Source organism: Polyodon spathula, chromosome 47 (genome assembly GCF_017654505.1).
Source record: "Polyodon spathula isolate WHYD16114869_AA chromosome 47, ASM1765450v1, whole genome shotgun sequence".
NCBI lineage: Eukaryota > Metazoa > Chordata > Actinopteri > Acipenseriformes > Polyodontidae > Polyodon > Polyodon spathula.
In genome coordinates, this window is record NC_054580.1 from 902,379 (window position 1) to 914,978 (window position 12,600).

Consider the following 12,600-nt stretch of genomic DNA (forward strand, 5'->3'; position numbering starts at 1 on the left):
TTGAAATCCACTCCGGTAGAGTGACTAGGCTTTGTTGTGAGATAACACGTCAAAGACAAACGTGTTTTAAAACGAACGTCATGCTCTCAAGGTAAATACAGCTATTGCCTCAATAAACTAAACCCCCGCCATAAAACAAACACTGATCAATTCTGAAAAATATAATACTGCATTCCTGTATTGTTTTAATGTGTAATTTTTATAGTTTAAAAGCCCAATCAACTACCTTAAATTTACTCTTAAGTGTATGCTGCTACTACTACTACTACTACTACTACTAATAATAATAATAATAATAATAATAATAATAATAATAATAATAATAATAATAATAATAAGGAGGAGGTATGATATTAGAAACACATTACAGATATTAAACTAAGTTAATATTAAACAGATATGACACACGATGCATAGTATAAGGTTGGCTTTCGGACCATGAAGCTGTGCCTGTACTGTAAAAAAAACTAGCTTAACTGTACATAATATCTTATTATAAATCATGCTTTAATTAAAAAAGAACATGACGCATAGCTAATGCCATTTGTAACTGAGTGGCTTCCTGATTCAAAAAGTCAACTTTTACGTTGTTCTCCAGGAGAACAATTTTCTCCAGTGAGCGTCTTCATGTATCCAGGTAATGTTACATCACTGCTTGTCTGGGTCACTCTTTACATTGTGTCTCTTACTGCTGTGTATTCACATAGTCGTTACTTAGTCAATGCATGTGTGCTTAATGTAATTACAATGTTATTATGCATAGCTACAGTGCATGTAATATAACCCCAACCCTTTTCTGATACAATTGTATACTTACATATATTGTGCAAAAACATAGTGTTCCTGTTCTCTTTTTTAAATTAATTGATTGTGTGCCTTATTAAAGTAATCAATCAATCAATCAATCTTTATTTTATATAGCGCCTTTCATAGTGGACCACCATCACAATGCGCTTTACAAGATACAATAACAAGAAGAAAATCCATAATACTTCAAATACAGAGAAATGCATCATACATGATATACAGTAAAAAAACAATGCATAATACATTAAATACAGTGGAAAGTGCAGAATACATAATAGTAGCATAATATTAGTTAAATGAAACAATTTGCCTATTTTGACAATTCTCCGAGATGTTCAGTTACAGCATTTTGATTTCATATGCGCAACAAATCAATCGGGTGTCCAATAAATTTGCACACTGCCGTAGATAAAGTGGAAAAAGATTATTTCAAAGGTCAGACACTTCTTCGGTGAAGGATTTTTTGTTTTTGACAAGACAATCAATAGACAGCATTCAAGGTAAGATTACTAAATGAATGTAGAGGCTTTCTTTTAATGTTCATTTCACCTTGAGATACTGAAACTAATGCCATGGGATTTGTTTTGTGACATCCACATTGTCTACTGGACCTCAATTTAAATTCTTGTGATAGATACAGTATTGCTGCATATTGGCTGCTGTACTCCACTGTACTGTTCTGTACTACCCTGTACTGAATGCCCATAGGCTGTAGAATGTTTCGTTCCTTTTAATGCAACACTAGTTATTGATTGCCTAACCACATCTTGTGCTGTAGGTCAATCCAACCTATCTGTTCTACAACTGTGGCTAAAGGTTTTGCATCACCTAGTATTTTAAGATTGAGCCATTAAGAAAAAAAACTATATTAACAGTATTGAAATCTTTTTATTTAGCATCATTGAATTAAAGAAACTACAAAATGATATCGCAAAAGTCATAATAGTAGTACGGTATTTCATTTCAAAATGTAACATTTTTCAATTTCATTTTTTTTTTGGAGGGGGGGAGCACTATGTAATTCAATTAGTTAACGTAACATTATTCAGCAGGTCTCGTTCGACTTTTATGAAGTAAAACGAGTTCATTCTATAGGGTGATGCAAAACGTTTATCCGGAGCTGCACTGTGCAAGGAAGCTCAGTCTGTACTTGTAGTCTGTAGTGTTGTTTTTGATAATGACTATATCCGGAATATTTTTAAACCCATGTCACTAATGCTCGGAAGCTGTGATGGATTTTAAAGCCTTGAGCACTACTTCTTTTTTACTGTAAGGGTGATGATTTGTATAAATATTAACAAGGATTTTTGCTAGTCTAATTTCATGGCACTGATACCCGTATGGATGTTCAAGGTTTGCAAACCATACACCAGCTTGTGAAGCAACTATGCATTTAATTGGATGATGCTACTCCACATGCAATTGATCTAGGTGATGGCGATTGACTTTCCTATAGTACTGACAGCTCTAGTGCACAGATGGATAATGTTAATACAGATACAATCGGAAGAATTTTTAATATCTGGTTGGTTGCTGGTTGGAGTTTGGTTAAAAAAAAAAGAGTCATTGGGATTGCATTACAATACCATTGTATTACCCCAGAAATGAAATCATTACCACTGGTGAGAAAGGATTAAGAACATGACCTTGTTTGGGATACTGTCTGTCTGGTAGTGGTATGAGCACTGCAGCTGTGTTACCATGGTTGTACCATTGTAGCTGGCTAGGGTTGCCCCCTCAATGCAGAGCTGCTGTAGTGCCACTGTCGGCATTGCCATTGAAGATCATTGAGAATGGATGATGTCATCCGATCCTTTTTTCAGCCCTCTACGCACACAAACACATGCATACAACCCCCCCTCTCCCTGCCCACACACACATGCACACACACACGCATATACATGCGTACATGCATACTATACTAAGACAATCTCAATCCAAATCCCTACTTGCGACCCATTTCTCCTATGATTACGGGCTACAAGATTTTATCCAGATGACAGCAGACATAAAAATGGATTGCCCCATTTTTGGGAAGTACGGCCAACAATCGAATTAAATTGATCCAAAAATCAGTCCATCAGGACAATTGGTTCCGAGTGCAGTTTAAGGTTTTTCCTTTTCTGTCTGTCTTCAGAGATTCCTGGGGTTACAACACTGTCCTGTCCAGAAAACTATCTTTCCACTTAGAACCATTTTTAAGTGCACTGCATAAGGCGATGAGTTAATTTTTCAACCTATTATTTCAAACACAGAACTTAGAGCAAACCATGTCAAGCAGACACACGTTTCACCTAGTGCCTTCATCAATTTGATATTCAGACTGATGAAGGAATTAGCCACTTTCTTAGATCATTAGAATTGGGTGTTTTAACGTTAGTGGTAGAATTTATTGATGTGCAAAGTTTTGTTTATTTCATTAACATGTAAGCAAAGTTTTTATATATAAAAAAAAGATTACGAACACTTCTGCACGTAATGCTGCTAAAAATATATAGATTCATATACAGGAAAATGGAGAGATGGAAAGACAGATGGATAGAGATAATTTAATAATTAATTTTTTTAAGTAGGTTTGCAGCTTTCCTTCACCACGATAGATATTTTTTACTGGACAAACAGTGCCGCCCCTGTGGTCGGGCCTTGCAACTGCACTCTGAAGCGATTCCTCCCCTGAGTTCTTCAGAAAAGTCTACTGATCAGTACCTTGCTAGGGCTGGTCGTGTCTCCATGATCTCGGGCTAATCCAACCTCTTCCTCTCCTCTCTCCCGTCCACTCTCTCTCTTTCTCTCTTTCTCTCTACCACGACCAGGTGACCATCTCTGTTGATGGGATACTGACGACCACAGGATACACTCAGGAGGATTACACCATGCTGGGCTCGGACGATTTCTTTTACATTGGGGGGAGTCCCAACACAGCTGACCTCCCTGGATCTCCAGTTAGCAATAACTTCATGGGCTGTCTCAAAGACGTAAGGAGCAATTTGCTTACTCTATAAGAGCATAAAGTCTTCTCTGTAGGCTTGCTCTTTTAGGGGTTCACAAAGTACCAGAATAGATCACACAGATCTCTATTGAAACACCATGGTTGCAATTTCATGTTCAGCTGATATATTTTGACCAAGTAAGGTGAGGGTGGAGATATCCAAGCTTAGGAAAATAAGAGCAAATAAAAGGGTCAATGTAGATCAGAGGTGTCCAATCAAATCACGGTCCTGGATTGCCGTTCCACTCCAGGTTTAACAGGTAAAATGAGACAGTGAACTGCTTCAGTGTCTGGTTGGTGGTTTAATTGGTTTGATTAAGCAACTTAGAACAGTTTTGGAACAAAGACCAGGATGGAAAGGCCACCCCTGATCGATATGCTTTCCTTGTGTTGACTTTGGATAAGTCTTGCCACCCCACTCAATCATGGCATCAGCTGAAGATGATGCATAAAAAACAGGCTTCATATTGTAAGTGGCGAGTGATTTATTACAGTATTTTCTTTCAGTATTAAAGCTGACAAACTAATTCCATAAATCATACCTGTCTGGCACTTTGCCCTCATAGGTCTCAAATGGGACGTTTTGAAATAAGCAAACCTGATCTATAAAGACACTGACTGATCTAGACTGATCTATGGTAACTGAAGAGCAGCGCCTGAATTTATATATATAAAAAAAAAATCTACAAGGAGAATCACAAATCTGTAGCTAGCAAAATAATTTGGTGACTATTATCCGTTTTGAAATGCATGTGTTTCTTTCAAAACTGCACACGTGAGCCCTGTTTACAGTAATGGATGGAAGTGCACAACAGCTCGTTATTTTTCAGCTGTAATTACTTTAAGAGGACAGTTTAAAGATGAAAGTGTAACTCAAAGCCACTTGCATTTTAAATCAATGAGCTACTGAAAACTGGGCAAGAACTAATGGGCAGAATAGTTCATTCAAATGAGAAGGAAACGCTTTTTTAAAAGGGAAAATATACAAGGGCTTCTAATAATTGCACCCTGTCCATTTCAAATCCAAATGCACTTGTTTTGGTTTGTGAAGTGTCCTGCATTTGGGTGTCTGGTGGCTTTCAGTCATTGATTGAGACCATAATCCGTTCAGCTATGAATTGACACACTCGTCCAGATCGAATTTCTGCTCCTCCTAATCAAAGCTGCGAGAATCTGACACGGCAACTTAACAGAAGGGTTTTGGCACTAAGCAGGTATTACTGATTCCTCACACACATAGAGGGATGAACCTACCACCATTGCACAAGGGAAAATCTCGTTGAACATTGAGGCAGCAGAAAACCATCCTCTACAAAATGCTTCAAAGTTCTATGTTTTTTTTTTTAGGATCCTCATTAATCAAAGCTAGGACCCTTGCGCACTGATCGTGCCTGTCTGTCTGCCTGTCTGACTTTCTGTCACTTTTGCATCAATCTTCACCAAACTTTTATCACACGCGCCTTGCCTCCTGTAAAGGTTTCGGACTATGTTTGGCGAGACGCTTTTGTAGCAATGTTTGTAAGTTCAACTTGATTTCAAACATCATAAAATGAGAACAGCGCCCCCTACCCTCCCCCAGCTAGGCAGAGCCACCCTAGCTATATAGAACAAGGTGCCAAATATTATAGGCTAAGGAGCAGATGAGTATGTGTGTAACTGTTTTCTTCTCCCTACTGTATTTGAAATATATATAAAAGGATGGATTCCTAGATTACTTCGCAAATATAAAAACCTTCTTCTCTACTGTACGTAATAAAACGCCGTACTCTATTTTTAAAAGTTTTCTAAGAGGGATGACCTTGTGGGTTAGGAACTCCCCCCCCTCTCCCTTACAGATTTCCACTTTAATCACAATGTCATTTTCAATCAATCAATCAATCGGTCTTTATTTTATATAGCACTTTTCATAGTGGACCACCATCAGTAACAAGAAAATCCATAATACTTCAAATAGAGAGAAATGCATAATACATGATATATAGTAAAAAACACAATGCATAATACATGATATACAGTAAAAAACACAATGCATAATACATGATATACAGTAAAAAACACAATGCATAATACATTAAATACAGTGGAAAGTACAGAATACATGACAGTGACATAATACATGAAATAGTGCATTAAATACAGTGGAAATAGCAGAATACAGGATAGTAGCAGCAACACAGCAGCTAATAGCAGATATCAGGTTTGGATAGCAAGAGAGAACAGGTGGGTTTTGAGAGTTGATTTAAAGTGAGCGACGGTGGGAACATCACGCACCAAAGCTGAAGAAACTTGGCAGACATCCAGGCCTTGAATGCAAGCCGAGAGCCGGACCATGGCAGAGGGGCTTCCAGGGTCGAGTTTTAAGTAGAGCTGGGTGTCATCAGCACAGGAGTTAAACATGAGGCTGTGTCACATACTCCCTACTGTTTAATACAACTAAATAATACCAGGGCAGCCTCCCTGGCTGTCCTTCAAATGATTTGCAATGATTTCTTAAAGAAAGCGCAACTCGCAGATTCTGCAGATTTGTGCCGGTGTGTTGTGTCAAGTAGGCATGCAATGACTGTCCAAACCAGGCAGGATGCACCTGTTTCAGCTGCAGAGGTACATGTTGTGGGCTTCAGTTGCAGTTAGTGGCTGCTTCATGTGGGTACTGGGAAATCCTCTTGGCGTAAATGGAAACGAAAGCCTGGGAGATGAACTGTTTGGCATGAGATTAAAGCAGCGACTTTGGTTTCAAAAGTCGTCACAGCCCCTCTACGACAAGATCAATGTTCAAATAGAAAATGTTACTGGCAATGGCAATACCGTGGACTTTGAACAAATATTATCTAATACAGTGGTCTGTCTGGTACTGATATAGCACCATAGAACTGTAACGAATTACAAGCAGTGTGTAGAGTGTATTCTACTGGAAAGTCAAAATACAATAAAATACAACTGTTGCGCCATTCAAATCCTATTTTACAAGATATTACTCCTCAGTGGAGAATCATTCCCGCTCCAGCGCCACTGTCTGTCTTCTATATCGGAAATTCACCTTGGGCGTTTTTCATATAAATGAAAATATAATATATAAAATGTAGCTACCGTTCCATTTCCAAATGGCTATTTACAACGAGCGCAGAACAAAGAGTGAAGTAAATGAACCACCAGTATGAATTCCAATTAAAAAGCAATACAAATAACAATATCATGAGCCAGCAATTTAAAAAAGAAAAAAGGTCAATTAAATAAGCCATTACTTAAAGAAACAAGTCTTGTTTAAAATCCAGTAATAAATGATCGGCTTGTGTAACGCAATTTCGCGCCTGTGATTAGGTTTTTATCATTTTAGTAGTCGTTGTTAGAACATTAAATGGTCTTCCATGGCTTTTAAACCCACATATAGTAATTACACCACTACACTAACTGCATACCGCTACACAGCACGTAATCTGCACAATAATATTCCAAGCTAGAACTGATAGCCTGCCTAATTGTTAAGCACAATAATATAGCACTGCAATACAAATGTTGCAATACAAAACAGAGTTAAGAAAAATACTCATATGCTTTACAACCATTTCTTAGGGTTCACTTTTTCCCAGTTTCATCTCTCTTCCCTACTTTCTCTCCTCCCTTTCCTCTCTTCCCTCCCTCCTCTCGTTCTCTCCCCTCCCCTCTTGCAGATGACCTTGCCATTTTTCTCTCTCTCCCCCTCCTCCTTTACTCCCTTTCTCCCTCCTCTCCATCCTTCTCTCTCTCCCTCTCCCTCTCTCTCTTTCTCTCCCTCTCTCTCTCCCTCTCCTTCTCCCTCTCTCTCTTCCTCTCTCCCTCTTCCTCTCCCTCTCCCTCTCCCTCTCTTTCTCACTCTCCTCCTCTCCCTATCTCTCTCCCTCCTCCTTCTCTCTCTCTCTCTCTCTCTCTCTCTCCGGGCATCTGTCTAATTAATTTGATGCCAAGGATGTTGACGCAACTGCTTTAGCAAGATGACAGACAAAGTAAACATTGATTTAATTCAACCGATTCCCTCATCCCCCCCCCCAAGCAAAGACATCAACTTTCACGAAATGGAAAAATAGATTGTTTCCAGGGTTGATACCTTTCGCTCTGTCATTCGGCAGACCAACAGTCTGCTCAAGAATGAAAGAAAACGGAGACAGAGGAAAAAAAATAACGACACGCACTGGTTAGGAAACTACTCCCTGGAATATCACTGTCAAGCCGATGACATACTTATGACCCTGTTCACTACCAGGCGCTCCCGGTTACAGCTGCCCATGGCAACAGAACAGGGCGTTTCCACGGCTTGCCCGAGCGGCAGTCTGGTCAGGTTGTGTATCTCATACTCGATGTAGCCAAGCTGGCTACAAAGCAAGTCGCATAGCCAGGAGGTGTTTAAGCTCTTTGGCAACAATCTGCAGTCCCAAAAGTAGCAAGCCTCTTTTAAACGATCTCTCTATCATTCTACATATCACATTGTCTATGACCTTGTCAAACGATTTGAATGGAATGAAGAAGGTTTTTAGGACCTGGCATTTATGATTCTCCTGGTGAACACAGAATGAGAGATCATTTTGAAAGAGCCTTGATCCATTTGGGACTGGAGAGGGTGGCTTTAATACTGAATACAGAGGTGGCCTCAGTATTCAACATTTCCAGCAATAGGAAAAAGAGCTGTACTGCGAAAAAGTGGACTTAATAAGGAGGTGGTCTTATAACGAGTTTTGACTGTGTCTATTTCTCTTTCTAGGTGGTCTACAAGAACAACGACTTTAAACTAGAGCTGTCCCGCCTCGCCAAGGAAGGGGACCCCAAAATGAAGGTCGAGGGGGATCTGGTGTTCCGCTGTGAGAATGTGGCGGCCCTTGACCCCGTGACCTTCGAGAGCCCCGAAGCGTACATCGCCCTGCCCAAGTGGAACACCAAGAAGACGGGCTCCATCTCCTTTGATTTCAGGACCACGGAGCCCAGCGGTCTGCTGCTGTTCAGCCACGGCAGGCTGCAGGCCCCCAAAGAAAGCCGCTCCGAGCGTTTGCAGAAGGCGGATTACTTCGCAATGGAGTTGCTGGATGGCTACCTGTTCCTGCTGTTGGACATGGGCTCGGGTGCAATCAAGATGAGAGCCAGCAGCAAGAAGGTGAACGATGGGGAGTGGTGCCATGTGGACTTCCAAAGAGACGGACGCAAAGGTAAGACGATAAATACCAAAAGCTTTGCATCATCCTAGAATTTTAGGATTGAGACGCAATTTTAAAAAACAAACCATATGAACATAATCCTTTATTTAGCATCATGTAATCATATAAATGCCAAAATGATATCGCAGATGTCTACAGTAGGCCATAATAGTAATACAGCGTATCATGTTCGATTTGGAAATGTCACATTTTTGGCATTTTTTCGTTAAGTACATGAGGAATGCAATATGTAATTCAGTATGTTCACGTAACCTTATCCAAGAAGGACAGGGTCTGGAACAGCAAGATGATACAAAAAAGCAGTAGCAAAAGATTTTTTTGAAATTCCAGTATATATATATATATATATATATATATATATATATATATATATATATATATATATATATATATATATATATATACAGCCGTGTGCAATGTATAGTTGCTTCTGTAGTTTTGATTTGTAGTGCAGAGGAAATCAAACCGCTGGCACTGAAAAGGAGATCCATATATAAAAGCCTCCCACAATGAATGTACAGAAAAAGTGTACTAAAGCATAGAGAGGTCTGGTAAAGCATAGGCAAGCATTGTAAAGCACAGAGGGGTCTGGTAAAGCATAGGTAAGCTTTATAAAGCAGAGAGAGGTCTGGTAAAGCAAATAAAAAAACATTTCAAATCCTGGTCAACACACATTTGGAGAGAGACTCATTTTAGACATCAATTTTAGCAGTCACAAAATGATCGCAAATCTCACTTCTCCTTTTGTCATCTCTCAGTCTTTTGGATATGATGTCGTTGGCTTTGAGTAAACCCCGGTAAATGCACAGTACAACCGCGGGGATACACGTGAAAGCCACAAAACGACCCTGGGAAGGTAAAGAAACGCCCTTCCTGTAGAGCGAATCCTGCACGATGCTGCCGCTCTCTCGTTATAAGAGACCATGCCATCCATTATCAGATGCTGTTTGTCGTCTACTGTCTATGATCCAAACGAGATGGCGGATGCCTAATCACTGTCTGGGCGCTCTACAGGGAATCGCAGCGAGCTCGTTGCTAAGAACGCCCTAATTGCATTTTAATAGATAATTAACACCAAGTCATAAATCAAGCACGCTCATCAGTAGGGGCTTCTGGTTGGAGAGCGCTCCCTCTGTGGGGTTGCATTTACTATCAAATCCTAGGGTCTGCACCCCGTCATGTTGCTTGCCCACTAAATACTCCCTGAATAGATGCCTGTCCTCGACAGCTGGCTTTAATAAACAAGGTAGCAATGCTATCCCTAAGCTGATAGCGCTCTGATATTTATTTTTCATTTTTAATACACATCCTTCTCTATTATTAACAGGAGCAACTTTATTACTCTGGGAGCCCCCCCCCTTTTTAGAAGCGATTTCAATGGCGTCTCTGTACCCCAGTTTGATAACCTCTGATCTGCAAATCAATTTCCTAATCGAATTCAGACAGGTGTAAATGGACAGTAATCAATGTATGAAGACGAACCTCCGAGCCTGTTGAGATAGTGTGTTTTAATGAGTATCTGAGATTTAAAACATATTAGAGGAACTTCCGTGGATAATCTGAGCATCCACACAGCCCTGTATGATAACTTGTGTGTGTGTATATGTATATATATTTATGAGTTATCTAAAATGTGTAGTTACCATGGCATCAAAAGCCTAGAAGTAACTCCACAAGATTTAAAAAGCCCTTCGTCAGCTGTGTATAAGTATATATGGTTTTCAATATATTTATTTAGATCAATGCATGTTTAACTGAGGCTCAGGTAATTGGTGCATCTCTGATAATAATGGCGTTTGCAGAGGAGTTATGAAATGGACTGGACTCTCTGTGGTTCTGGTTCCTCTCTCTTTGCCAGGCTCCATTTCGGTGAACAGCCGTAGCACCCCGTTCCTGGCTGGGGGGGACAGTGAGATCCTCGACCTGGACAGTGAGATGTACCTGGGGGGTCTCCCAGAGAGCCGAGCGGAGCTCATCCTGCCCCCAGAGGTGTGGACCGCCTTCCTCAATTACGGCTACGTGGGCTGCGTGCGGGACCTCTTCATCGACGGGAAGAGCCGGGACGTGCGCGGCCTAGCTGAGGTGCAGAGCGTGCGTGGGGTCAGCAGCTTCTGCTCTCGCGAGACACACAAGCAGTGCGGAGCCAACCCCTGCCACAACACGGGCCACTGCAGGGAGGGATGGAACCGCTACATCTGTGACTGTGTGGGGACAGGCTACCTGGGGAAGGACTGCGAGAGAGGTGAGGGGAGAGGGAAAGGGAGAGGAGGAGTGGGGGCTGAGAGAGAGAGGGGAGGAGAGGAAGAGAGAGGGGAGGGGGGTGACAGAGGGGAGAAGGGAGAGAGGGGAGAGGGGAAAGGGGAGAGAGATAGCAAAGGAAGAGGGCTGGAACTGCTTTATCTATGACCACTGGGATCAGCTACCTGGGAAAGAACTGTGAAAGAGGTGAGAAGGCTGAGAGAGAGAGAGAGAGAGAGGGGCAGGGCCGAAAGGAGAGTGAGAAGGCTGGGAGGGGATAGAGAGAGAGAGAGGGAGAGAGAGAGAGAGAGAGAGAGAGAGAGAGAGAGAGAGAGAGAGAGAGAGAGAGAGAGAGAGAGAGAGAGAAGGGGTAGATAATGTTTTATCTGCAATAGGAAGCAATCCTGTGTGTTATAGGACAAGGCGTTTGTTTTGTGTTCCTTTGCTGCCACCTAGCGTGCATTTGGGGGAAGTTCAATGACGTGTAACATTGCAAGGGGTTCACTGTGGTAACCTGAGCAGAAACTACAACAGATATTATCCAGAAGCACATATACAACAGGCCATGAAGCAGATACACATTATATTGGGGTTATACATTCCTTAAAGTTTTCAGTGAATGTCAAGCAGTTGTAAACTAACTTGTAAATCCTGCTGATGTACTATCCTTGCACTACTGCATTGCTAACATGTCACTGCAGATATAATGTGTTCTAATCCTAACTTGTTGCACCCTAGTTCATATTGTATTCTAGTAGTGTTATTTGCACTTACTGTAAACTATACTGTATTTAAGTATGGTTCTGTACTGCCCTATACCACCTGTAAGTCACCTTGGATAAAGTCGCCTGCCAAATAAATAATAATAATAATAATAATAATAATAATAATAATAATAATAATAATAATAATAATACAGTACATCTTGCTAATGTATGTGTGTTCTCCTCTCTCTCTCTCCTCTATAGAAGCTACAGTGCTGAGTTATGATGGGAGCATGTATCTCAAAATCATGATGCCATTGGTGATGCACACAGAAGCAGAGGACGTCTCCCTGCGCTTCATGTCCCAACGAGCCTATGGGCTGCTCATGGCTACCACTTCCAAGGAATCAGCTGACACCCTTCGTCTGGAGCTGGACGGTGGGAGAGTGAAGCTGACCGTCAACCTAGGTAGCGTCCATTCCGAGCCCGGGGTTCAATAACCCTAACCCCTGGTCCGATGAATCTGAACTAGTGGGGTGCGATCTCTCCTGGAGATAAAGTGACAGATGCCTTTCTTATTGCATTTTCTTTAAATACGGTAGATCCCTTGGGATATAAGTCTCATTTACAAGGGGGCCCTGGCAAGAGAAAAAAAGAAATCAATGGCAAACAGAGATAATTC

General features: G+C 41.0%; 1 protein-coding gene across 1 annotated transcript in view; it reads left to right on the forward strand.

Moving 5' to 3' along the window:
- The window catches only part of LOC121306269 (neurexin-2-like), a 132,183-nt gene that overhangs the window by 104,010 nt on the left and 15,573 nt on the right, over positions 1-12,600 (forward strand). Inside the window, exons 5-8 of the mRNA XM_041238011.1 lie at positions 3,621-3,782; positions 8,529-8,967; positions 10,835-11,218; positions 12,183-12,386. Of these exons, the coding sequence (XP_041093945.1) occupies positions 3,621-3,782; positions 8,529-8,967; positions 10,835-11,218; positions 12,183-12,386 (1,189 nt within the window). The remainder of the gene's footprint in view (positions 1-3,620; positions 3,783-8,528; positions 8,968-10,834; positions 11,219-12,182; positions 12,387-12,600) is intronic.